Consider the following 26,763-nt stretch of genomic DNA (forward strand, 5'->3'; position numbering starts at 1 on the left):
TGGCCAGTGATTCGATCATCATATTTTTGGTATCCGGATCGGGATTTTCTCCGATGGACGCACGGCAGCTAACGGTTAGCAGGATCCGGATCCTACTAACCGTTAGCAGCCGTGTGAGAACATAGCCTACGTATAAAAGCAATATGCTTGTCAGACAAACCCATGGTGCCAAGCTTCCCTCAGGTCGCAGCAGTCTCATTATGAATAGAATTAACCCTGCGGCGCATGTATCTCAGAATGACGTCAAGCCTTTTCAGATTACTTGTAGTCTGAGCCCTAAAACTCGTTAATAAGAAAGGAACACTGTGGTGTTTTTTTCCACATTCGTAGCATTACATCACCTCTAAGATTTATTTAGAATTTTGAAATAAAACTGATTATATACTTATATATATATTTTCTATTAATTTAATTTGCAGACAGTTTACAAGCAGAAATTAAAGCGAAGGAATTAGTAGATGTTGTGAATGGCTTATGCGACAATAGTAATGAAGTGATTAAGGGTAAAGCAATGAGTGTAAGTCAGCACTTCCGCTGAAGCGATCATCATGCCACCGTTTAACGATTCATGTCAAGTTTTCGCGAAACCACACTCTGAAGATCCTGAAGGTTTTTGCATGTTGCACTGAAGAATAAGGAATTGTGAAGCAAGATGTAGAAAGAGAAAATGGTCCTTCCAATTTTTTTGCAATACTTTGCCAGATTTTGTAATATTTGTACCATATTGAATTTGTTGATATTTTGTACAGTTATAATTACAACTCAATTTTAGTTTGTACTACCGTGAATATAGAAAAACCATTGTTGTATTCAATTAGCCATTTGAAATTCTTTGCAAGACCCCCAAAAACTTTCTTTAGAAGTCTCTTTCACTTTGATTAGAACCCCAGAGTACCAAATTCTGCTTGGAAGCAAAAACAAAACCTTTCAGTTTGTTGTTTCCATTTTAATTGAGTAGAAATAAAACTTTGCAAAATGTTTAAGGATGATAATCTAATTATAATAATTTTATGGGGCTTAAACATGGGATCGTGTCAATGTACAGAGGCCTTTGTAGAAATTGTGTTTTAAATAATATTTTATTACTACTGTAAATGGAGTGTAAAGTAGGCATTACATTGTTAGAGATTGATAGGAACTGTTTGGTGTTTCTTAAATCATTTTTTTTTTTCGTCAGCATAATTGCCAACTCTTCATTTTTATGGTTGCAATAATGCAAGTATTTCACTAAATGTTCAGATTTTCCAGATGGGGATGGAGATGTTGGCAACTATGGTGTAGGCAGTGGTAGTGAACATTCCCTCCTGTATGTATACAGTCATCATTGTCTTATTCATTTGAACGTTATTCTGTCCGGTTCACCATTAAGTATATTATATCTCATTTGTGTAATCACAGAATTATTTAGTATTCATTTAATTAAAATATTTAGTCTTTTAAGCTTTTTGTCCACGATGTCCTCAAAAGTTTAAATACATGTATTTGAAATTAAAATTATTATGCAAGGTTTTTAAATTTTAATAGGCATTTAAACACATTTTTTATCGTCTGTCACGTAGCAGAGAAAACCTAAAATTTGTTTTTGAATAACCCTTGACAATGGCCAGAATTGGAAAACAAACACTTCTTTCAACTCGTGTAGATAACTTTAGAAAATTATTACACTATCCCAGAATAAAACGAAGTAAAGCGAGTTCAAACATCAGTCTTGTATGATTGAATGTGTCTAAGATGCATTTTTTAATTAAGTTGTATAATCATTTAGTAAATGTGCTTTTATATAAGTTTGTAATACCTAATTGTTTTTTGGACTTTATATCCAATAATTATCCTTTAAACAGTAGCCAGTACAGAATATGTTTCCTTTTGTTATAGACTATATGTTGTGCAATTTATCCCAGTTTTGTTGTATTGTTTTATATATTATGTATTTTTTTTCATTGCCATTATGTACATCAATAAAACAAGAAAAGAATTTAATTAATATTTTGGTGTTCGTTTTAAAGTTGCAGTACTTGAGTAAAGATTCAAATGATGGATCTATGGTGAATGTAAAAAAAAAAACCATCTTTGCTCTCTATTAGCACTTGACATGACTCCGTCTTACGATTGTTATTAGGGAGCTTTCGATTGCACGACGACGGTAGGATGTAAATGACATCACTAAAAGTCATCTGCGCATGCAAGAACGTTAATGTCACCTCGTCGAGTAGATTCTGGAGCGCAATTTGGCCAAATCTATGCAGAGAACGTAGGTCGGTCACGCATGAGTGATCCCGTCCTAGCGTCGCGTCGGGGTAGACTGAGTGGATTGTCGTTAAAATGATGACCATCGCAGCTTAACAGTGTGAAGATCTCTCCTGAAAGACTGCAAGGACCTTATCTAGGCTGTAATTATTTCCATCAGGATCATAGCTTCACTGGTCAGTGCTAGACAGGGGTATATTGGCCTTGACTAAGTATGCAAATTCAGGAAAGATATAAGAAATGAAGAAGCTTTGGGAACTTCATAGACGTTTTATCACAGCTGGTTATATCGAATTCCTGCATTCGCCACTGAGTATATTTAGTAAATAACAACACATGTTGTTATTTACTAAATATGTTTTTTCAGGTGTGTCTATAAGAAGTTATTTAACATTTTCAATGCACGTCACTAAAAGTATGCATAAAAATGTATTTTAAATTCACAATTCAATGAATACAAATTGGCTAATAAAAATTCTAAGAAAACATTTTAAAAATTCAATTTCTTAATGGTGGGTAAAATTTATTCAAACCATTATTAAAGGTGGATAGGTTTGCAAAAAGAAAAGTATAAAAAGTCTTGCCTAAACTTACTACATGTACTTTAGCTTTAATAATAATAATTTAATATCTATGTATATGAAAGCTAATATTGTATAGTTATAACTATAAAAACAAAAACATTACATACTAACCTTTACCAATTACAACAAAATTTAACATAAATCATACAAAAATCACTCAATACACTAATTAAAGCCAAAATTCTTTACAGTTACAGTCTGTACATTTTAGGAAGGTCATAGAAAGATCATTTGAATATTTTCCAAGACATTGGAAGTCCTGGAAAATGATTTGGCTATGGGAATGTTATGGAAATACTTTACAAGATGATAAATGAAGTATGCAACTTTTGGCTCTGTTTCATGGTTTCACCATCGTTCGACTTGCTTTAAATTATTAAATTTTTATTATTTTCTCTGAAAGTTCGATTGGGAAAAGTTATGGAAATGTTTGCAACACACGAAGTGTACAGCCTGTTGGTTAATACTGATGATAAACATCTAACTATACAACACACAGAATACAAAGCCTTGAGGAAACCCAGACAAAAAGTAGCCCGAAACTTTAATACTGTATTATATTTACCCTTTTTCTATCAATAATATTCAGCCAATTCTGTCTCCAAATTTTGAAATTTCTCGCTTCTTGGAAAGAAATACAAAATAATCGCTGATTTAGTGTTGTGTTATAATAATAACATCTTCATGTTAGAATATTTCAAACCTTAAATGATCTATCTGCAAAATCAGCTGCAGAAACGATTTTACGTCCCATTAAAAAGTTCTTGAGATTCTGTATCTTCTGGTATGTGCTGAGTCGCCTTACATTGTTGTTAAGTAAATGTAGGTGGTAAAAATTTGTCAGGCCATTGGCGATCATACGGAGTTGGTAACTAAGAAGACAGACTCCCCAGACGATGGATGCAGCATTTAGCCCAGCTAGCACAATAAACCAGGATTGCTCCATGATTAGGGTTGTGATCAGAGGAATAGCATCCGGAAGGGGATCATATAATACAAGTATGTACTCGATTCCGTAGCCAATAAACAAAAACTGTGCAAGGACTACCAATGCGACTAACATTATGAAGAATCGGTGGTTGCTTTTCGCAATGCATGTAAGAAGAAATAAGCAGTGATGATCCAGACCGTAATAGCACTTGTCACACAGTCTACAGTGCTTAACATTTAAAGGTTTTATAATCTAAAAGATAGAAAAAAGTTAATTATAATATGTGGAATAACCATCTTAACATAAATGATATGATTATTAGACAATTTTAGGTTTATGCAAAGTATTACTGTTTTTACTTAATAAAATCAATAAGATATAAGGGAAAGATGAGTATAAAAGAAAAGAAATGAAAAGGCAAGAAACTGGAAGATATAGAAGGAAAAAGACTTCTCACCTCGCATACAGAACAGAAATCATCGCTTTTGCAAACTCCCCTTGCAATGTGTTCAACTGTCATGTACGGCTCGCTGAGAGAGGGGCCAGGCCTCGATGACCGACAAACACTGGGATCGCTTATCAGCACAAAAACATAGAGATACAGCATGACAGCTAATGCAGGGATATTAAAACACAATGCATAAAAGTGTGGCCAGAGAAGTGAAAACTTTGTTAAGGAAAAAGATGTTAAAATGATCATCATTCAAGATTCAAGAAATTTTATTTGTCCATATAAAAATACAGAAAATTGTATTGCTTGGCAGATGACAAAAATATAAATAGAATACATACACTGACAAAGTTTAACAACAAGGTTCATAAAGAGACATACAATTGACAATGAATAATAAAAAGTTAAAACCTAATGTCTTAAAACAGTATATACAACAGTTAAAACACTAAAGATAACATTATTTAGAACCTGAATTGCAACGGACCATTGTTAAAAATAGAATTAAAATAGCTGAAACCTTAATAAAATGTCTTAAAATTATTAAAAACATTATGAAATTAAAAAACATTAAAAGATATTTAGAACAGTAAAACTTCCAGTATTGCAGCAGACTATCGCTTAGCATTAGAATTAAACATATGAATACTATTTACAACAAATGAATTCCTAGTCCTACATAGAGTTGCTTTTGGGGGGCGTAGCCTAATGCCAGATTTATTTAAATCAATGGCACATTACAATGGCACAATATATTTGTCTCCAACACCAAAAAGAGACACAACCTCGTCTTGAATTTCTGAAATGTATGTGTTAACCTACTCATTCCACCTAAAAACATCCCAACTTATTTTATGTCGAATAGATTGTGTCCTGTCTAACACACAAACTACATGTCTGGAGATATTGATGTAGATTAGAGATAAAAATGCATATTCCAAAGGATATCTGGAAGAATGAGGAACACGTAACAGATTATTGTATGGAGTATCCCGGCAGCGAATGCTCCAGCATGTATTGGGTTTGGCCATCTGAAAAACAAATGAAATTTAACATGAAACTATTCAATAAAACCACAGTGGTGGATCTACTGTAGGAATACAAAACAATGGGTGCCAGGGAGGGAAATTCACATATAGGGTTCCACCCATCTCAGCCCTAACATGGTTGGAGCTGAGGAAAGAAAATTTATGATTATGACACCTCTAGAGGACTGGAAATGGCACTCTGAAACTTAAATTTGATTATAAATTTATTTTTTTTCTGATTTGTTCTATAATTTAAGGGGGACCCAAGCCAACTCAAACCCCAACCTTGAATCCACCACTGAACCATGCCTGATTTTAAAAAATGTCATTATAATCATTATCATCATCATTATCATCATCTTCCTCACATCATCATCAACATTTAATTTAAAGTGATATTCTACATACCTACATATATGGTTCATTCGATGAATTTTTGAGCTCACAAATACACTTAGAAACACTGTTGCTACAATACTGAAGAAACCTTTATATGGTCCAGCATAATGTCCAAAGAGTAAAATACACGACATTGCAACAAATGGCAAGAACAGCAGGAAATACCAAGTGAAAAGGGGGCCTCTGGGGGGCATATGCTGCAGTTTGCTTTTACTCCAGTATGAAAGTTCCTTTACTAATGCTCTGTGTCTATGAGGATAAAAACAAAAAAGTTGTTATGTTACATTCAATGTAAGCATGATGGGAAAATATTACAAATTGAGGATGCCAACATGTTTATACTGTTGTATATTTTTACAACTTGTTGTTGAAGTTTTCTATTTCTGTTGGTTGTATAAAAAAAAACTAAGCACTTCTAGTTCTACAGCCTGATAATGTTTCTTATTCTTAATTAACATTGATATTAACAGTGGATATCTATGCAGATGCTTTTCTAGGGGGCAGGGGTGCATGGCCTCACAAAAGTTTGGATCTCTTCTGCACCCACACTAAAAACATTACAGCTAGCAAAAAATATATTCAAGTAGTGAAAAATCACTCAAAACCACCCCCCACCCAACATCAACTTGTAACACCCCCACCACCACCTTCACATGCCAATACTCTCTATATACCACTATCTGCATCAATAATGAAAGAATGATTTTTTTCTCCTCAAAATTTGCCACAATTATTGACACAAATTAACTTACACACTACCACCCATTGCTGCATGATGCAGAGTGTTGCGATTGTTCTGATCGAATTGTCGCACATCACCGCCATGTTCGGTCATTGCATGAATATTCAGAAGGTTACCATTTTTGCATGCATAATGTAATGCAGTCTCACTATAATCATTTACAGCATGCACATCTGCACCATATTTTAATAACAATTCTGTAACCTTTGGGTCGCCTCGAAGTCCTGCCTTGTGAAGAGGTGTCAGTCCATGCCAACCTAAAGAAAGTGAAGAGTATTTTTCTAAAGAATTCATTTTAATAAATGTTCACAGTGAGTTGCTATTTTAAATACTGATAATAGTTAATACTATTTCTTCTGGAAAAGCCAAAAAAAAATTGTTTCTCATACTATAAAGTTAAGTAAGAAAAATGTCATTAAAGATGTATTAAGCATGGAGGTATGAAATTACCTCCATGTACTAAAGTCTGTTCATATTTTATTGCTACATTTGTACAATTAAGTAAATTACACAATAACTATAAAATAATAGTATTAATTATATATTAAAAATTTGAATGAAAAAAAAATCCTGTCAATATAACAACCAGTTAAATAATTCTTTTCCTGTATTCTTTTGCATAGACCTTTTGTCTTTGAATTGACTGACAAATAATTGAAAGATTTGTATTAAAAAATGTCTGTAAATCATCAAAAAGTAATTTCTGTCTCAGTCTGAATCTGTGTCTAGGCCTAGGTTGGAAGTAACATTTTTATCTTTTTGAATGAGCTATTCAAAATTGTACTAGTAATTATTGACCTTATTCTTTTTTGGCAGACAGTATATCTTTGATAACTTGATGTATATAATAAATGCAAATTAAAAAAGCACTGTGTAGGCAAGTTGACTGGTGGTGTGGTAGTATGAACCCTGTAGTAGTAGCAGGAGGCCAAAAAAGTGTAACCAAGTAGTACTAATTACTAAGTACTAACTAAAGTACCTGACAGTAAGAGGGGAGGGGCCTTACCTTTTTGGTTTACTCCTTCTGGGTTCCTCTTGATAATTTCTTCAATATCGACTACAGAAACAAAATTTTGAACAACGTCTAATAAATGTGTTACTGCCTTTTGACCTGGAATACCCATGACAGATTAACAACTCTACAAACATGTAAATATTTGGCTAGGCCGTTGTGGGTTGGCCGCCTGTGCTCAATGAGCTTATCAACCAGCAAGCCATGAGCAGTCCCCGCACTCGGCCAATATTGACATCTAGCCTCCTTTGCACTATGCGCTATAGACTTTCATCGACGAAGAGAACAGAAAGCCTAATAATTCGCATACACAACGTTGGTGTTGTTTACAAAAAGCGGAGAACGAGCGAGCAGGAACGGTGGAACTTTTGTGAGTTTAATGATCGTTAAAATTGTGTACTTTGAAGATCTTTATTGCATGATACTTCACAGAATGATCAATTTTTAATATTTTTAACCTAACTTAAAGATAAATGTTAAGATATACATTTCCATGTTGTTTTATTCTCTGTTGTTTGTTAGTAGTAGTACTGCTGGGCGCTGGGGAGCCGTACTGCTGTCTGTGAGTGTGGTCCTGGAGCACTCCCAAATTAACCACCACCACCGGGGCAGGTATGACTGTCACAGGATGGATATATCAAGGAGAAAACTTTTTTTGCAAACACATATATGAAGTATATAAAATAAACAGGTTATATTTATTAAATCCACATTTTAACTGAGCATTTGCAAACACCACAAGTTGACCTGTAGAGGACAGATGGCAACAATAGCCTAGTCTAGTCTTCAAAATCTTTCTTAATTTATAGTGGTTGATTCAAAGATTTTGCATTTTTTAAATTTTATTTTTGTACCCAGCCCAGATTATTTCTTGTGAAGGAGGTGCATGCTGGTGCAAAAAATGTCTGTTGACAAGAGCTTAGATGACAAGAAAAAAAGAAAACGTTGGAAGAAATTGTTATCTGACATACATGAGCAACTAAAATTCTACTTCAGTGATGCTAATTTGAGGAAAGACCGTTTTTTGAAACAAAAAACTGAATCTAACAAAGATGGATGTAAGATCGCATTTTGTTGATCACTTTGATCATTTTGCTTTAAATATCAAGGACATGCAACTTCTCACACTCCATTAACCTAGACACATGCCACATTAATCTAATATAGGCCTACTTTAAATTTTAAAAATCAAGTTCTTTAGTATAATGTTGAAAAAAAAAGATTAACTATTATTCCATTTATTATTTAAACATTTAAACTTGCATATCCTTACTTTTTTTGCCAGATTGTAAGGTTTGTTTTTTTCAGAAAATAATTTTTTTATCTCTTGAGTTTTTGATACTTTTACTTGAGCAAGTAATTGTATTTAAGTGTTTAAGGCTTATATTGATTTCTTGGGTGGTGGTATGTCTTTAAACTACTTAATGTGGCTTCTTCATAAAATCTAAACATACCGTCGTCGTTCAATAAACAACACAGTAAGAAACTGCTACCACAAAACACAGCATATTAACATTTACTTTATGAAAGTAGCTAGATTTTTGTTAGAACAGTAAATTGTTATTCTATGTTTCATTGATACTACCTAAATATATTGTTAAAAGTTTGTTTCCTGGATTTCGCTAGATGTGGCTATATCAGTATTGTTGTCTTTCAACAAGCTGAAGGAATTGACTACCGATGCTGAGATGGTTGCTAGAGCTGTCAAGAAATCAACTTTCCTCCAGGTTAGCCATAGCTTTACCCCATTTACATATTGTATGGGACCAATCAAGAGGTTGATGTTTTACCTAATATTTCTGCAAATGAGCCAACAATATGCAAAAGTACAGCCACAGTCTGAAAACTTACTAGGTTATCAAACATACACATACACCACAGTGACCTCACTAATGGAACGAATTAGAGACGCAGTATTCTTACAAGCCTTGATTTCTTCCTTCTTGGCCACCTGGTTCTTTATGCAAATATATTCATGCTTTCCAAACATAGGGCATAAAAAGGATACACTCACGACCTAGCAGATACCAAAACTTAAATGCATACCAGCGCATCAATGCTTTGACATCAAGACCAGTATTCTTTTTACCAAGAACAATAATTAATTGTAATGATCTATCCCACCCTCTGGCTTCCCTTCTAACCCTTGAGCAATTTAAATCTGCAATTCAACCTTATTACTCAACAAGTAATTTCGAGCAAATGCACAACCTCTCCACATGGCGTCATGAATCATTGATGATCCATTGCCGTGTTTAACAATGAAAATGAAGATCCGATAAAGTGCATTACATAATACTGTATTACATCTCATTTTTTTGGCCAACATAATTCTTGCAATTTATTAGCATATATGAAAAGTTTTTGACTATAATTATATTTTTTTTGTATCGCAGGTCAGTGAGGATAAAAAACATTTGCGAAGAATTAAACCCCTAATGCCTCCAAAGTATGATATTGATGATGTCACTGTTTATGTTGTAAGTTTTATTCTTTAATTTATCAAAAAATGATGTTCCTTTATAATAATATTTCATTGTATTTAATTGTATAACTATGTTCATTTTGTATCATTTTGAAGTCGTATATATGCAATTCTAAGGCCTTTAGTAATTGATCAACACAGTTTAATGTCTTTTTAAATAAATAAATCAATAATTTTTTTTTATACTTTCTGTATAATAATCATGATAAATATAACGATGTGTATATTACAGATCAGATTGGTTAATTTATATAGTTTAACTTTTTTTCTCATATCTTGTCTTTGACTTTCCTGAAGTAATCTTGTTTTGTGATTTGTCTGATACTGTATTTTTGGTTAATCAGTATTTAAATTTTTGATTCTGTGCATTTTATGTAGCTAATAAATAATGTACATAAATATTGCACTTGAAAAATGCTAACGTTATTATGCCACTGAACATTGTATTCTGCCTTAGATATTGGTGCTCTATTAATAGCTGTTGATTGATTGATTCTTGTGAAATAAATGATGTATTTCACCTTCTAGGAGTGCTTGCCTAAAACAGTTGATCATAGCTGGTTGCAGAAAGTGTTTGGAAGCTGCGGAAAGGTGACATATGTAAGTATCCCTAGGTACAAGAGCACCGGTGACATCAAGGGATTTGCTTTTATCGAGTTTGAAAAACCAGAAGAAGCAAGGAAAGCCTGTAAAGTAAGTGTGATTTGATTTGATTTATGCTAATTTTTAAATTTTTAAATTAAGGAATTGAGCTATAAAAGACATAGGAAATGTATGGTACTACATTTAATGTACAGAATTTGATTCTTTTGCTTGCTTTAGAAACCATACAAAATGAATAACGATAATGATATAACAAAAATTGCTTGTAAAGACATTATACTACACATCTGTATATAGAATATACAACAATCAGAAAAATACCAGGTGTCAAAGATGTAATGGCTAAAACATAAAAGAAGTACATAGACGGTGTTTTATGAGAGTAGGAACTGCAGATGGATAATGAAAAACAAATAAAAGCATATTAAGGAATAGTAAATGGAGAAGAGGTAACAAAAGCAGAGTGGAGAGATTACCTGAATGAGTGAAGAAAAAAATGGGTATGCCCATCCAACAATAAACTGATAACTTAACTTGTTTTCTTTTAAGGCTTTGAATCATCCACCACCAAATGTGATGGATAAACCAGGGAAATTCCCAAAGATGAGAAAAGGCAAGGCAATCAGCCTAGATTCGAACCCAGAACCATATCAAGTACAAAGACAACGACAGCTGATGGAAATGGAACAAAGATTGATAAAAGAAGAAAGGCTTGAGAACAAAAAATATGAAAATGAGGCTGACTCTGAAAACAAAGAGCCAGAGAGCGAAAAAAAGAGTAAGAGAAAGAGAAGCCATGATGAGGACAAGAGTGGAGAGAATGTTGCAGAGGCAAAGCAGAAAAAGAAATGCAAGAAACAAAAATCAGAAAAAGTTGACAAGAAACTGGGGGAAGTCAAAGATGAAAGAGAAGAAGAAAGAAATGAGGATTTGGATGAAAAAGATGGGAAGACTTTAAAAAAGCAGAAGGCAAAGAAAAGGAAATTGGAGGATGAAGAGAAATCAATTAATCAAAAGAGAAAAAAGAGTCATGATTCAGATAAAGAGGTAGTGAATGATGAAGGAAAAGATGATGATGAAAAGTTAAAAAGGAAAAGGAAGAGGAAGAAAAATCCACACAAGATGAAGGATGGGTGTCAATATCAGCTAAGAGTTATTCCGAAGTAAGTAGAATATTGTAGTTTTTTTACCCAAGGGTCATTTACCGTTAAATTTTGGAATAAGTGCTTCTATTAAATAAACACTCTTGAAATATGTGCCACACCAAATAATTTCAATCTTAATTTCAAATCTTTATTTATTCTGGAAATACTCTTTCAATATGTATAAGTACTGGTCTCCCAAGTGGTCCAAATTCAACAATATAATAATCAAGCAAAAAAAAAAAAAGTATGTTATATAAAATCAAGATAGGTGGTTAGTTAAATACTCTTCTTAAATATATTTAATGTAATGATTTCTTTTTTCCACTAAGCATTGTGACACTTAAAGAAATATTATACTGTACATTGAATATACATTACAACACCCAATCAAGTATAAACATTACCCAACATCCTTCATATTTTGTATCATTAAAACAAACTAGATACTTTTAGCCTATGTACAATACATAGTACCATGTTAACACTTCAGTAATTCAACCTCAAATAAGCACTTCTTATGAATAAATGTGGTACTAAAGGCTACCAAAATTAAATGTATGCCAACATTTGTTAATGTTTTGTTTTCCCTATAGGACAGAATGGTTGCAATTGAAGAAAGAATACATTAATCTGCAGAAACAGAGTAAAATGCAATTAAAGCACAACATCATGGAAATGGAACTGCAACAGAAGGTATGAAACCATTAAGCTGGGCACTTAACTGCGCCATACAGCAAAGCTAAGCTAACTCTGCTCCCTGCGAGTGCTAGGCGACGTGACGCGTCTCCTGATTGTCGGTGGCAGTCTGAATGGATCGTCATTAAAAACAATCTGTTGCACTGTCGTGGTGTTGCATTCATAGAATCGCTTCAGCCAACGACCGTCGGATGTAGTGAGTGCTGACTTAAGACAGCTTACTGTGTTGTTGATTATTAAAGAATGACACCTGTACTGTTATCTTTCAATTATGTGCGAGCATTTTATTTAATTTTTATCTCATACCTCTTTAACAATATTAAATGCTTTATAGAATTTAATTTTTGATCAAAACTGCTTATTTTAATTTCTTTAGACAGCAATTCGTGCATGTCTTCCTAAGAAAGAGCCTATTAGTGAGACCAAATCTAAGGAACCAGAGTTCACTCCAGGCACGGTTGTTCGTATAGTAAGCAAGGAGAGTATCCCATCAAGAAAAAAATTAAGGGTAAGTGAATAACCCCCGCAAACCCAGCCAATCCATCTATTTTTACGACAACAACCTGTTCATTTATCGAGCGAATGATACAAAAGTTTTGGAGATTATTATTATGTTCTCATTAAACCTCTGTTTACAAATTTTATGTGACAAACTTGTGTGATTTTCCCATATATAGACATGATAATAATAATTTAGAAATTTATACAGCACCTATTGGCAATGGATACAAGGTGCTTAGATATGTGGACTAGAAATTTGATCAATGACTTTATTCTCCCCTAAGGATCACTTCATGTCTGTGTAACCCAGCCAGCAACTCTCGTCGTCCACCACAGGGGCATATCATATTTTTTTGTCCTACAAAATTTGACACACTATCAAATTTTATGTGACAAATTTGTGTAATGTGCCCATGATAATGTCATATTACTGTACACCCAAAAATTGGCAAGTGACAGTTATTTGTCAAATAAATTTGAAATTGTCAACTACTACCCGTGGCCGCTACTGGATCCGCCCCTGTTCTTGATTAGTTATAGACCACCTATATTTAATCAGCTAACCCTTAAATCCCATTGCCAAGTTCAAGTTTAAAACTATTTTAACTTTTTTTCAAGGATTACTTAGAAACCATAGCACCAATTGCATACCTTGATCTTGAGGATGGTGATAGTAAAGGTTTTGTCAGAGTAAAGACAGCCCAAGGTGCAAGTGATGTTATTGATAGGCTCAAGGTTGGGAATGAAATGTCTGCTAAACTATTAACAGGTAAAATATTAATTCATTTTTTATTCAATATTAGGCACTGGTGGTGCCAGGATGAGCCTGAACAGGGGAGGGGAGATGTCCCCAACAAGAGTGGGTGTGCTCATTAATCCCTTGAAGGAGGACCAGGTGGTAAAGTCCCCAAAAGCTAGTATTTTGGGATTTGAAAGTCCTATTTCATCAATTTTAGAATCTAACAATCTGTACATTTTTTTTTCTCCCTGACAGGGTGGGTGAGTTCCCCAACAGGGGTCCTGACCATGCCACCATCCCCCTCTCCTGGTACCACCCCTGATATTAGAAGTGAAGCTTTAGTGTGGTGGTATTAGGATACTGTAAAACATTGAATTTAAGCCCCCCCCCCCTCTTTAGTTTGCAAAATTAGTCTTGAAAAAAAACCCATCTCAAAATGAAGCCCATGGGCTTCTTTTGAAGATAGCATAGGCTTCTATTTTCAAGATAGTACAGTACACACACTGTGCATGAATTTCAAAAAAACAAAATAAATTAAAAACAAGCTTGGTTTATACAGTAATTTAGGTGATGTAATGCCAGTTAAATCCATCCATGACACAGATTGATGTTACAGTTTTCTTATTTATAGTTTTATGAAATAAATTTACAAAATTTACAGCATTCATTTTGAAAGGAAGCTCCCCTCTTTACTTTGCTAAAGGAGCCTGGAAAAGAAGCCCATCCAAAGTTCACAATAAAAAGAAGCCCAGGGCTTCAATTCGAGGTTTTACGGTATGCATTCAGATGGCTAAGCTGTCTGACACAGGGGCATTTTCAGATGGTGGTGCCCAGACCCATGCTGATTCTGCCACCACTCTGAGCCTGAATTTTTCTGATTTTGTTTTTATGAATCTTACTGTTTGATTTATGTTGTTTGTGCTTGTAATGATATTTTATATTTTCCTGCAAAAGTTTACTTCCTGGACCATTGCTTCTGGATTTTTGCAGCTGATGTTTTTCTTTTGTTATGATAATTAAGTAATTTTTATAGTACTTTTGTTTTATTTGAAAGGTGAGGAGGAGAAACAATATTGGGAGAAATTAAAAGCAGACAGAATAGCTAGACTGACAAGCAAGACAAAAGGCAAGAAGAAACGAGGTGCTGATAGGGTAAGCTTAAGCTTAGTTTAGTGTTGATTGGTTAATAGCAAACATGCCACCCGCTTTTTCTTTTATTACGCCTGCCATTGCCTTGAAATCTCCAAAAATAAGATATGTACAGTATATTCCTAATTATATAAAATTAAAGCATTTAACCATCCCATTACTACAATTTTTACATTCAACAATAAAATATATTTTTATTTTCCTAGTCCATATATGGATACTTTTGGCAAAACCATTTTCTAAATAAAAAAAAGAAATTATTTTTATTATTTTTCCGCCCTCTTCTGACAATTAAAAAAAAGTTCACAAATCAAGGTATAAAAAAGTATTGCCTTGTAGTGTTCTGTGATCTTATCTGCTGTGGATACTGTAAGTCCATTTATATCCAGTTTCTCCAGAGTTAGTACGTAGTTCTTTCTCCCTCTGTTTTCGTTTTTTTTTAAGGTTGCATTCAGCATGTTAAAATCTGAATATCCTGAGCTTTCCATCTATGATTGGTTGTGACAAAGTGTACAACTTCATGAACTGTACTACTGTATATACAGTATATAGTTTTAATGACAGAATGTAGGACTGCTGAAATAAACTGTTCACAATATTCTTTTTGCAGCTAATGGATAAAGCGGAAAGGGTGTTGACTGTTGCATCCCGTTCACACATCAAGTTTGAAGACTAGAATGGCGCCCTCTGTCTCTCATGATTGAACCTGATCAAACTGTCATAAATTGCCCACAATACAGTAGAATGTTTTTTATGTATACTGTATCTCAATCCAGCATGTTTTTGTTTTTTTTAATATATATATTTTTGATTTTGTATCAACAATGGTTGAGGTTGCTGTAGTAATGTACATTACTTCATAAGTACATGATAATTTTAATAAATTCTCTGGTTTTATTTAAATGGTTTTTCTGAATAGTGTACTGTACTTTGTATCCATGAAAACTGAATTGTTTTAATCGATTTAAATGACCAATTGTGTGTTATGTGAGGTCTCACCACAAAATTGAATTTTGTGGTTAAACAATCCATAGATCACAATATAAGCTTTAATTTGTTTTTTGAAAGTCCTCCCTAGGATAAGTAGATCCAGAGATGTGAGCATTTAAATTTTCGGTGTATGAGAACCACGTTTTCAGAAAGTAGGCCTCAAAGATAAACTATCACGTACAAACAATGCAAAAACGTATAATAATAAAATACAAGTATCGAAGTTGGACTTTGACCTACAGTACGATTTTACCAATGATGCATCTCATTTTGTGGTGAAATGTTGCATATACTGTATCTTTGATACCAGATTCACACAACAAAATGAAAACGGAATCCTACCAAGTTATCGGACATGGATGTTGCATGTGCTTATTGCATGCTATGCTTTCACCATCACACATCAATCAGATGTAATACAGTACTATGAAAGGACAAGAACACATCTGCAATAAACAAACTGAACATTTTGGTACAAGCTGTATATTTAATCTCATCAAATGTAATTACAGTACATAAATCAGTACTTCTTATTGTTCTACCTTCCTTTACACAAATTTAGACATGCACCACCGTTTTATATATAACTGTATAGTGCTTATTGTATGCAACTACCAAAGTCAAATTATAGTGCAATGTTCTTGAAAACGTAATGCAAACCTCTTTATGCTTCAGTTTTGATCCAAAATATTTTTTCAACAGCTTTATAGCTGTATTTTATGCAAAATATATTCAACTTACAATGAACTGGCTTTAACAACAGTACATGTACAAACAGTTAATGGTCTAGAATATATTTAGTAAAGGTAGATTAAATTAATTTATTTAAGATGTTTATTCTTTTCCACAGACAGTTTATAGAAATTACATAGTTGTATAAAAAAAATATAACTAGACCTAATACCACACAACTAAGTTCAAAGACACCTAAAAATAATAGTTTTGCTACCGTACTACTTGTTCTTGGTGTAGATTTACTGCACAAATTGTTAACAAATCTCAATTGTTTATGTTATTTGCATTGCTGAGCAAATAGATCGACTCCCTTCATTATGAATTGAGGCATATTGTACATTAGAAAATACATTAGCAACTAGATTTGACCTCATGACATAGTCCATCAATTCAAATGTGTTCCTGAAACCATTCTTTTATACAAGTTAACTGTTTCAACAAAGATATACATGATAGTCTTCTTCTTTATGAATCCCTGATTTGAGATCTCCTTTCATATTAGTTTAGTTAAAAATGTTCAACAAAGGTTAATTAATCTTTGTATATTACATTGCCATAAATATAGAATAACAAATTGTCATTTTTCATCAGTTATTAGTCTCTTCAGTCCTGTTGTTTTATCACCAAATTAATCACCGGTGACTATGACTTGATCTGCAAGTCACTTAAGTAGGCATGTTTCAAGGCTGCCTTAGCTGAAATTCTTTTGGCTGGGTTGTAGATTAGCATTTTCTGAAACAAAAATCAAAATGTTTAAATAGTATACAAAGCAACCGAAAAATATAAAATTGTGATTATTATGGTACGCCAGATACATAAGTTATACTGTATTCATGTTGTACCTCTTCCTTAATATTAACTGGCAAGAGCAACAATTTTCTCTGTGATGTAATCATCATTTTAAATAATTTTCAAAAACCTACAAGATTACTTCGTCGCTCACATCACGAACTAACACAATCAAAGTATACGCGCTGTTGTTGTTAAGGACTTTCAAATGTATTAATATACAGGTCTCCCTCCAATGAAAGACCACTTTTGGGACCTTTAGCAACTTGGGTCTCTAATTAAAATAATAGATAAAAGACATTTGTTAATTTGGGACCATAAAAATGTGGTCTTTAATTGGAGGGAGGCCTGTATACTTAAAAAAAAAATTCTCACCTCTAGTAGGTCTAAACCAGGGTTATCCAAATGTTTGCTGAGAGTGGACTTCAGATTGTTGGTCTTCCAATCAGGGAAGTTCTTTTTGTAGTCTGGTAGAGATGTTACCCCCGCCCATGTATCTTCCTTCGGTGTTCCAAGGGTACGGAAGATACGGAATATCTGATCGATTTCAGAGTCACCGTGGAAGAGAGGACGTTTTGTGGCCATTTCAGCAAAGATACAGCCAATACTCCAGACATCAACAGGTGTGGAATACCTGGCAGAACCCAGTAGGACTTCAGGTGCTCTGTACCATAAAGTGACCACCTGTAAAATGGTTAAAAGACAACTCGAATGAATATTATAAAACATAATACAAATGTGATACATACAAGATTATTGTATAATAAGTTAGATTTTCCTCTTAAAAACATTATGCAACATCAAAAAATAATATTTTCATAAAAATTTTGCCACACAAGTGTAGCTGATAAAAAATACAGGAATATGACATACAAGACCAGTACAAAGTCAGGATTAGAAAAGACTGTTTTATACCTTAACAACAAATGGTAAAAAAAAAAAATTTCGTTCAGAGTAATGGTTGTACCAAAACATCTAGGCAGCTGAGAAAATGAAAATATACATTTATTAAAAGGGAAAAAAAAGTGTGTATGCTATGAGCTAAAGCAGTAGTAACTAACCTCATGGGTGTATACTCTCACTGGAATACCAAATGCTCGTGCCAAGCCAAAATCTGCAAGTTTGATTGTCCCTTTGTTGTCAATTAACAGATTCTGGGGTTTTAAGTCTCGGTGAAGTATCCGTCTTGAGTGACAGAACACTATACCTTCCAAGATTTGAAGTAAATAACTCTATAAAAAAAAAGTATTCAAATAATTGTTTAGTGAATCTATAAACTTTGTATAATAAGAAGAAATTCATAAAGGACCTTTCGCTGAGCCCCACCCCTTGGACATTATTGTTATAATCCCACAAAACGACAGCTTGTTAAAACATACACAAACCTGATTGATCTGTGCTTCATGCATATATTTCTGGCTCTGTTCTGATTGGTCATTTGTTAAGTTTTATTGACAATCTGGAAAGGTCTATTATTACAGTAATAGTAAAGTGAAAGTATTTATGAAAAGAGCAAATGATTTTGAGGATATACTCCTTGCATTTTAGGCAGTTGTGGTCACTTACCCTCACTAGATCTGGCTCCATTAGGGATCCTTTGAGACTATCCATGTATTTCTTTAGGTCCATAGTAAGAAACTCAAATACTAGGTATAATTTGCACTCTTGCATTAAGATATCTTGTAATCTAAAGAGGAAAGTAATGATATACTGCTGGTGCCGAAAAAAGACATGTTTGCACATACTTAGCTATTTAAATTTATTCATTTAAATTCATTCATTTAAATTCCTACTAAATCAAACAAGTTACAGATCAAGTGCAATTAACGGACAGCAGCTATGCAGCTGAGGCCCAATAACTTTTCCCATGGGCTAAGCTTATAACATTGAGAAGGTGTTTGGCCTCAGGTACATACCCTGCGGTTCATGGATCGCACTTGATTCCAAGTTACTATCCAACAAATATGACTTACGTTACTATGTTTGGATGGACTAATTCTTTTAGAAGGGAAATCTCTCTAATTGCTGTGCTTGGAACGCCTTCTTCCTCGCTTTCAAGTCGAATCTTCTTTAGGGCTACAATCATGCCGCTCTCCTTGTGTCTGCCTTTGTAAACTACTCCATATGTACCTAGAGGCAAAGTTACGATCACAAATGAAAAAATGCTGTCTAGGTTGAACTTAAGTATCTAAAAAAATGTTTGTATATTTATAGTAAGACAAGTTATTTCTTATTAACCTTCTCCAATTTTCTCGATCTTCAGGTACTTGTCCATATTAATTGATGTGGCTGCCTTCTCCTTCTACGTTGTGTACACGGTTCCTGAAATATGCATTATTGAAAAAATTGTATAATTTCTTTAATGAAATACTGTACTTCCTAGTAGTTATACAATTATAGAACCCCCTAAATTACTTGTTTTTTTATTAATTAATTGTTCTCTCCTTTATTTATTCTGCAGATAAAACCTATGTTTCATCATACCCAAGGACAAAGAAGTTATAGGTCTTATTGTTGAATAAAGAATGTGAAGGTCACAATCAACAAAACAATGTAATGGTGTATAGACTAGGCCTCTTCAAGTTTAAAATATTCAAAATATCATCCTTTCCTGTCGTAGCTTTTCGCCTAAATTGTGACAGATATAAAATAAAATGACAACATGGTTACAAGTACAATACAAAATTTCATTCACCTTCTTAATTCAAATATCATAGTATGAATACAAAAATGCAAATTGACAATTGATAGGCCTAGTACAGTAGTAATTTATAAAACTAAAAGTTGGTTACAAGCTGACTGACTATAAACATGACCAAACAACGTCTAGGCTAGCCCTCTAGAAATTAGAATAGGCCTAGCCTGCCCTAGCTAGAGCCTGAGGCCGAGGGTGCTCTGCATTCATCATCATGTCCACCCAAACACAAACCAAAAAAAACACGTTTGTGGAAATGCTTTTGAATAACCAATTTTATTAAATTTCAAGCTAAAATAATACATGTTCAGATTGGTATATAATAGAGTATGGCTCAGTAGTGCTGAATAACATATTATGTACAAAATATTAAGAAAAAGAAAGCAAGAAAAATTCAAATACAATTCAACTTTTTATACTTACCACACGTTCTGCTTTTTAAACTATGAATGAAAAAGGTAGCTTGAATGCGACTCATCCTCGCCGCCGCGTTTGAAGTAGCCAATCAACGGCCTTTTTATAAAAATCAAGAGCCAATTAAAATAGCCGTCATAAACGTCACACAGCGCCCGCTATTTTTTGACGGACTGTTGCGCCACCAACGAGCGATATACTTGAAGAAGTTGGGAGTATGGGACGCCAAATTTATTTGGATATGGCACGCACTGAGCGCTTTAAACTTAATACCTTTCATAATTATTAGCTATTGAAAGTAAATCATTTTTTGGTGGCCACTGACTAGACAATCTAGTTCGCATCAATAATTCTTATGCTAGTTTAATTAAGATGTTTATGTATTTCATTTTAATAATAGTTGATAGAAATGTGTCGTCAACGCTTTGCTTAGAAACTTACTAATTTAATAAACCTATAAAACTTTTATTTTTTACTATTTTAATGGTTCCATTGCCGTCTTCTTTTAAAACACATAATACTGCACTTTGTTAACCTACTAACATGATCATTACAAGATCAGAAAAATATGGGGTTTTTAATAAGTGCATACGAACTGATTTATGTAATTATTACTCTTTATTATGTGCGTTTCTTTAGCTTGTTTTTGTTTTTTTGTTTTGTATTGTAACCATAGAATAGAGATATGTTTAATAGTTCTATGATTGCAATGTAATGTGGTGTAAGGCCATAGGCGAGAGGACTTGACTATAGAGGGCGATCCTCTTATTATGATTTGTATCTGGTTAAAAAGATAGTTCGGCAGGTGATCGAGGGCAGAAAAAATCGTATAAACTTTGAAGTTCTGAACCTCCCTACCAAAGTCCTTAGACTGAACATCTTCAAGATATACTGACGCCCTGAATTCCATGTTATTTTTAGGACCTGCGTAAGTAATGCTTCATTAATCCTACCTAGGCTCTAACCCTAGCTTGGATCTAGGCCTAGCCTGGTCCAGACTGACTGAGGCCTCCCACACCCAGGTTTCCTATGCCTAGGCCTAGCTAGGACTACCGTTTGCTTTCTACAACCAAATCAGGCTGATGTCAGAGACAAGATATCTCGAACATACCATTCTGCATTAGGTCAGTCCACATTAGACTCTGAATGATTTCTAAAGAACCTTGCATATTCCTGATGTGTATGGAATTGAATTTGCATGCATAATTTATAAAAAAAAATAATATATTATTGATAGTAGTAGGCTTAGCTAGCCTAGATACTTATATTTAAGTGTGCTATTTATAAGTTAAGATAGTAGGCCTATAGCCTATAATACATTTGATCATCTGATGATGACATAATTAATGTCAAAATATTGAACCCCGACACAATGGCGTGCATTTCGATACTTGGAGTATGTAAATACTATATTACCTGATCTTTTGCTATTTATTAGTCTTGTTCTTTTGTAATAGAATATTTATTGCATTTTTTTTGGCAAGATTTTATATTATTGTGATTGTTTATTATTGATGTTTATTGTTATTCTTACTTATATTTTTATATAGGTCTACGTCCATTTAACATTTTAAGTTATAAATCTTTAATTACATTCTCATCATTTAAATAGTGTTTTACACTGTTAGAAGCAATACATACCAACTTGTCGTGGATAGTTTACTTGTAATCATCAAGTAATATTTTTAGGGCTTCATTGAAAAGCTTGTTTTTATGTTTTTCATCTCACTTTTTCTTACTTCTTACTAGTCTGTTTATCTTGCTTTGCATTTTGTTGTATGAATTTGAATGAATTTAAAATGTTTGAACAGACAATCAGACAGACAAATTATCTGATAAGTCTGTGTATTCCTCAGGCTTAAAATATTAATATCATGTTTGATTATTTACATAGCTTGCTCTTGACTTTGATATGAGCTGATGCCTTACCACCAACTGTTACTGATTGTAACATATTGAATTGAACCAATCAGAATGGGGAACCAACTGACTGGTGTAGCACCCTCACAGATCTTGCCTGTTGAGCATTATCTGACAGATGTGTCGGACTACACATTTGATATTAGTCTCGGAAGTACCAGGTTTTTTAAAGTGGCAAGGGCACGGTACAAGTAAGCTAACAATTCGTTTTTTTAAGATTTTAAGGTATGAGAGTGCAATTTCCGGCCACCTAGAGGTCCATATTCTCAAAATTTTCGCACCTCAGCCCCAACCATGATTGGCTGAGGTCGTGTGAACTCTCACAGTAGGTCAACTAATCTAACCATGCTAAAATAACTAACCGAAGCAGACTAACACAGAGGAACCAACACTATCGCATCATTCACCTGCATGAAAACATCAAAATATTAAAACAATAGTCGTGACACAAAAATACAAATTACAAAAACATTACAAACAACAACACGATATATACAGTTTAGTATGATATTTGGTTAATTTGGGCCAACCAGCACTGCTACAGTAATTCAGTTCACTTTAGTTGACTGTAGTCTCCCCATTTTTGTGTTGGACCTAATAAATAATGAATGAATAAATGAATGAATGATTTAAGCCTCTAAAAATTAGTATTATATGTAATAATATTTCACCAATTTAGTTCCAAATATATTTGCTCTGTATAAAGTAGAAAAATTATACTTAATTATTTTTCCAGGGAGGGTTTGACTGTGGTGAAAGTATTTGTGATTCACGATCCATCTCTACGTTTGCGCCCTTACAAAGAATATGTAGAGGGTATTAGTCAACAACTTCAAGATGCATCCAATTGCTTACCATATGAACGAACTACGGTAATTACAACCTTATAATTTCTCTGCTGCTTTTGTAAATTTTCTATTGTAATTTTGATGTGTTTAATTATATAAAAGATAGATAGTATTAATTAGATGTATCCTGAGATTTTTCTCTTGACCTTTCTCTCCCTCCTACCCCTTGCCCCCATTTTGATTGCCATTTCTTGGTAAAATATATTCCAGAATGTAGCTATTTCAAAACCATAAATTTGCATCATCATGTCTTGATTAAAAACAGATATGCAATCTTATGTACTTTGAATTGTTTTAAAATTATATAATGTTATATAATTACTCATTTAGTACACAGCATACTTTTTCATTGAATCAATATTACTGAATTCAAAAATGTTATTCCAGAACTTGTTAATAATTTTAAGTTTTTTTATATATTTTTCTATAGCTATCCGATAAAGCAGCTCTGCTTTTCCGTCAATATGTGCGTAACAATCTCTATGATAGAATCAGTACTCGACCATTTTTGAATAGCGTGGAAAAAAAGTGGATAGTTTTTCAATTGCTCTGTGCCGTCAATCAAGCACATAGAATTCAGGTAAAAAAATAATAAATGGCTACACTCAATAACTTTCCACATCATACTGTTCAAATTTAATATTTAAACATCTCTTGAGTGTGTTCAGCGGGAGAAATCTGTGTTAAATTTCAGTGAAGATATTTTGGAAGGCTTATTTACGTTTTATTCATAAGCTTGTTAAGCAGTCCAACATACCATGTATCGATCGAGAACAAACTGTTTATCAATTGTTAGTAAACTTAAATGCTGGTCCTGATTAGGGGATGGAATATGTAGGTGAGGAAGTATCATCCAATTTCTCATTTCTTTATGTGTATTATTTTATACCAGCCTGGGTAGAGCTCAGAGAAATACACAATGCAAGCACTGAGAAATAAGATGTGATAATGCAACAGAATTAATGCAAGCTATTTACAATTTACTACAAGGCTATTATTAAGTAATACTAGTTCACTAGGTTTAACAATATAACATTTGGTTTTGTTCTGTGTTGATACAACTTTTTCACTTTTATGTTAGGTGTACCATGGCGACATCAAAAGTGAAAATGTGATGGTAACCGGATGGAATTGGATTCTTTTGACAGACTTTGCAGGATTTAAGCCAACGTACATACCTGACGTAAGTATCAAAGATTCTGTCTGATAAATACTGATATATAATAATAAATAAATTAAGTGAGTAAATGTACAACTTGGCAGTTCTGTCTGGTAAATACTGATACATAATAATAAATTAAATGAGTAAATATATAGGACTTGGCAGTTCTGTCTGATAAATACTGACATATAATAATAAATAGGTGAGTAAATAAACGACTAGGCACATGAAATGGGTCGTTTTTAACGATAATCCGCTCAGTCTGTCTTTCGACAATCAGGAGACACCATTGCGTCCTCAAGCGCTCTCAGATGGAGAAGATGTGTACGATGCAGTGTGTGCTGGCTTAAAACAGTAAAACATTGTCAGTCTTTTTCAATAAGTTGTAATTTTTTTCTTGTATACAGGATAACCCCGCTGATTTTTCATTTTTCTTTGACACATCACGTCGTCGCACCTGCTACATTGCCCCAGAACGATTTGTTGATGCAAGTCTGCGACAAGTGGATCCTCAGGGTGGGGAGAATCTAGATGGGCTTCAGGAGGTCACAGATATGCAAAAGGGGGAACTGACACCTGCCATGGACATTTTCTCAGCAGGGTAAAAGCTAAATAATCATGCAATATTGAATTATGAAATTATTATATTTATAGGTTATTATTATTATTAAATATTATTTAACGATATATTATCTGTAGTTTTGGTTTTGTTATGTTGATATATTTTCTTCTTTCATTAGATGTGTGATTGCTGAACTATTTACTGAAGGTCATGCCCCCTTTGACCTCTCCCAGTTGTTGGCCTATAGGAGCGGCCATTATAGCCCAGATGCTGTACTAGACAGAATTGAAGATCCACACATAAAGGTACAATAAGTAATCAGCGGATAAATGGTGATAATGATGATGGTAATGATAGTGATAATGATGATGATTATGGTGATGATGATGGTAATGATAGTGATAAAGATGTTGATGATAGTAATGGTGATGACAATGGTAATGATAGTGATGATGATGATAATGGTGATGATGATGGTAATAATAGTGATGATGATGATGATTATGGTGATAATGATGGTAATGATAGCGATAAAGATGATGATGATGGTAATGGTGATGACAATGGTAATGAAAGTGATGATGATGATAATGGTGGTGATGATGGTAATGATAGTGATGATGATGATGATTATGGTGATGATGATGATGATGGTAATGATAGTGGTAAAGATGATGATGATGATGATGATGATGGTAATGGTGATGACAATGGTAATGATAGTGATGATGTTGATAATGGTGATGATGATGGTAATGATAGTGATGATGATTATGGTGATGATGGTAATGATAGTGATAAAGATGATGATGATGGTAATGGTGATGACAATGGTAATGATAGTGATGATGATGATAATGGTGATGATGATGGGAATGATAGTGATGAAGATGATGATGATGGTTATGATTGATGGGGATAATAATGGTGATATGGATATGATAATGAAGAAAATGGTTGATGATAATGATTGTGATTGATATGATAATATGATGATGATAAAAGTATGATGGTAATAAAGTTTATAATGGATATGGTAATGAAGACAGTGGTCATGCCGATAATGAAAGTGATAATATTTCATAAATTATGTAATGATGAAGGAGTGATGCTTAAGTGTAGTTATTGTTGTATTATATAAACTATAATTATATTTACTTTAGGGGTTAGTTAAGCACATGCTTCAGATGGACCCCAGTGCTCGTTATTCGGCGGAGGAGTATCTTATCAAATGGCGTGATGTGGTTTTTCCAGAATATTTCTACAGTTATTTGAAAATTTATCTTGGTGATTATGCAGCCATTCCCATCATGCCCTCAGATGAGAAAATTAGGAAGTAGGTGTCAAATCGTTAATTTTTCTGCTTTTCCACAATTCATTTGTGTATTTTGGTGGGTAGTTTACATTCTCAAATGCTCAAGATCCTTAAATTTTACGTGTTTAAATTTTAATGAACCAAAAAACCAAAGGGCATACTACTATTATAGTAATTTTTTTGGACACAGAAATGATATTCATAATTTAATTTTTCTTTGGTCTTCCACCTTGGTTTCAACATGCTTTTCATGTTTTATTTTAGGTTAAACTCAGATATGCCATTGATTATTGAAAAATTATGCCCATCTGTACCAGATAACCAGAATGAGGAGAGTAAGAAAGGCCTCGTCATAGTCCTATCACTACTTACCTCCTGCCTACGAACATTGAAGGTAAACAGCATATCAACTGTTAACACTAAGAAGAGTAACTTTTTGCTTATTTACACTTTTTACATCAATAACTTTAAATCTGTTATCAACCATTTAACACTTATTTACACTGAATGATTTATCTTTTAAAATGTTCATCTGATTTAATGTTTAACTTGTATAATGTGCTCCATTTCAGATTTACTGCCTTTGCACTTTGCTTTTAATAAGGATACAGTACCTATATA

General features: G+C 33.5%; 5 protein-coding genes across 9 annotated transcripts in view; 3 read left to right on the forward strand and 2 right to left on the reverse strand.

Moving 5' to 3' along the window:
* LOC117101266 (rap1 GTPase-GDP dissociation stimulator 1-like) overlaps positions 1 to 668 on the forward strand; it is a 31,116-nt gene extending 30,448 nt beyond the window's left edge. For both annotated transcript variants that reach the window (XM_033241221.1, XM_033241222.1), the window contains one exon: positions 420 to 668. In XM_033241221.1, coding sequence (XP_033097112.1) covers positions 420 to 538 — 119 coding nt within the window. In that variant the 3' untranslated portion in view covers positions 539 to 668. The remainder of the gene's footprint in view (positions 1 to 419) is intronic.
* A 2,067-nt stretch (positions 669 to 2,735) lies between these two features.
* Positions 2,736 to 7,652, reverse strand: LOC117101279 (palmitoyltransferase akr1-like). Its single transcript, XM_033241241.1, has 6 exons — positions 7,389 to 7,652; positions 6,391 to 6,639; positions 5,650 to 5,908; positions 5,162 to 5,244; positions 4,220 to 4,422; positions 2,736 to 4,014 (listed from the first exon to the last, which is right to left on the reverse strand). The coding sequence occupies exons 1-6, from the start codon at positions 7,504 to 7,506 to the stop codon at positions 3,529 to 3,531; spliced, it is 1,398 nt and encodes a 465-aa protein (XP_033097132.1). The 5' UTR covers positions 7,507 to 7,652; the 3' UTR covers positions 2,736 to 3,528.
* Positions 7,653 to 7,664: 12 nt separating this feature from the next.
* On the forward strand, positions 7,665 to 15,615 carry LOC117101267 (la-related protein 7-like). Of its 4 annotated transcripts, none has more exons than XM_033241223.1 (11): positions 7,665 to 7,764; positions 8,258 to 8,452; positions 9,021 to 9,121; positions 9,791 to 9,874; positions 10,408 to 10,572; positions 11,032 to 11,645; positions 12,221 to 12,320; positions 12,700 to 12,831; positions 13,443 to 13,593; positions 14,618 to 14,715; positions 15,323 to 15,615. In XM_033241223.1, exons 2-11 carry the CDS (start codon positions 8,281 to 8,283, stop codon positions 15,386 to 15,388), a joined length of 1,683 nt encoding a protein of 560 aa, XP_033097114.1. In that variant the 5' UTR covers positions 7,665 to 7,764; positions 8,258 to 8,280; the 3' UTR covers positions 15,389 to 15,615. The 4 variants fall into 4 exon arrangements, with proteins under 4 accessions (XP_033097114.1, XP_033097115.1, XP_033097116.1 ...); XM_033241224.1 differs by having other exon boundaries at positions 7,707 to 7,764; positions 8,253 to 8,452; XM_033241225.1 differs by lacking the exon at positions 7,665 to 7,764 and adding an exon at positions 7,913 to 8,006.
* A 560-nt stretch (positions 15,616 to 16,175) lies between these two features.
* On the reverse strand, positions 16,176 to 19,525 carry LOC117101269 (cyclin-dependent kinase 1-like; the record flags this gene model as incomplete). Its single annotated transcript, XM_033241227.1, is given in 6 exon segments — positions 16,176 to 17,169; positions 17,602 to 17,910; positions 18,288 to 18,458; positions 18,793 to 18,913; positions 19,200 to 19,356; positions 19,465 to 19,525. Coding segments are annotated over 6 exon segments (885 nt in total). The 3' UTR covers positions 16,176 to 17,079.
* A 1,595-nt stretch (positions 19,526 to 21,120) lies between these two features.
* LOC117101270 (phosphoinositide 3-kinase regulatory subunit 4-like) overlaps positions 21,121 to 26,763 on the forward strand; it is a 22,513-nt gene continuing 16,870 nt past the window's right edge. Inside the window, exons 1-9 of the mRNA XM_033241228.1 lie at positions 21,121 to 21,263; positions 22,230 to 22,446; positions 22,992 to 23,127; positions 23,534 to 23,683; positions 24,185 to 24,286; positions 24,673 to 24,866; positions 25,006 to 25,132; positions 25,991 to 26,163; positions 26,407 to 26,536. Of these exons, the coding sequence (XP_033097119.1) occupies positions 22,310 to 22,446; positions 22,992 to 23,127; positions 23,534 to 23,683; positions 24,185 to 24,286; positions 24,673 to 24,866; positions 25,006 to 25,132; positions 25,991 to 26,163; positions 26,407 to 26,536 (1,149 nt within the window). The 5' untranslated portion in view covers positions 21,121 to 21,263; positions 22,230 to 22,309. The remainder of the gene's footprint in view (positions 21,264 to 22,229; positions 22,447 to 22,991; positions 23,128 to 23,533; positions 23,684 to 24,184; positions 24,287 to 24,672; positions 24,867 to 25,005; positions 25,133 to 25,990; positions 26,164 to 26,406; positions 26,537 to 26,763) is intronic.

Source organism: Anneissia japonica, unplaced genomic scaffold (genome assembly GCF_011630105.1).
Source record: "Anneissia japonica isolate Jap-2015-1 unplaced genomic scaffold, ASM1163010v1 scaffold1859_len985614_cov190, whole genome shotgun sequence".
NCBI classification, from domain to species: Eukaryota; Metazoa; Echinodermata; class Crinoidea; order Comatulida; family Comatulidae; genus Anneissia; species Anneissia japonica.

What these genes read in the sequence shown, in the direction of transcription:
- LOC117101279 (XM_033241241.1), bottom strand. Translation starts at nt 7,506, where the DNA reads ATGGGTATTCCAGGTCAAAAGGCAGTAACACATTTATTAGACGTTGTT. An exon ending in AGCAATGGGTGGTAGTGTGT is followed by an intron (nt 5,909 to 6,390) that starts AAGTTAATTTGT and finishes CATAACAACTTT; the next exon opens with TTTGTTTTTATCCTCATAGA. An exon ending in CGTGTTCCTCATTCTTCCAG is followed by an intron (nt 4,423 to 5,161) that starts ATATCCTTTGGA and finishes CAAAGTTTTCAC; the next exon opens with TTCTCTGGCCACACTTTTAT.
- LOC117101267 (XM_033241223.1), top strand. Translation starts at nt 8,281, where the DNA reads ATGCTGGTGCAAAAAATGTCTGTTGACAAGAGCTTAGATGACAAGAAA. An exon ending in AAGCAAGGAAAGCCTGTAAA is followed by an intron (nt 10,573 to 11,031) that starts GTAAGTGTGATT and finishes TTTTCTTTTAAG; the next exon opens with GCTTTGAATCATCCACCACC. An exon ending in AAATGGAACTGCAACAGAAG is followed by an intron (nt 12,321 to 12,699) that starts GTATGAAACCAT and finishes TAATTTCTTTAG; the next exon opens with ACAGCAATTCGTGCATGTCT.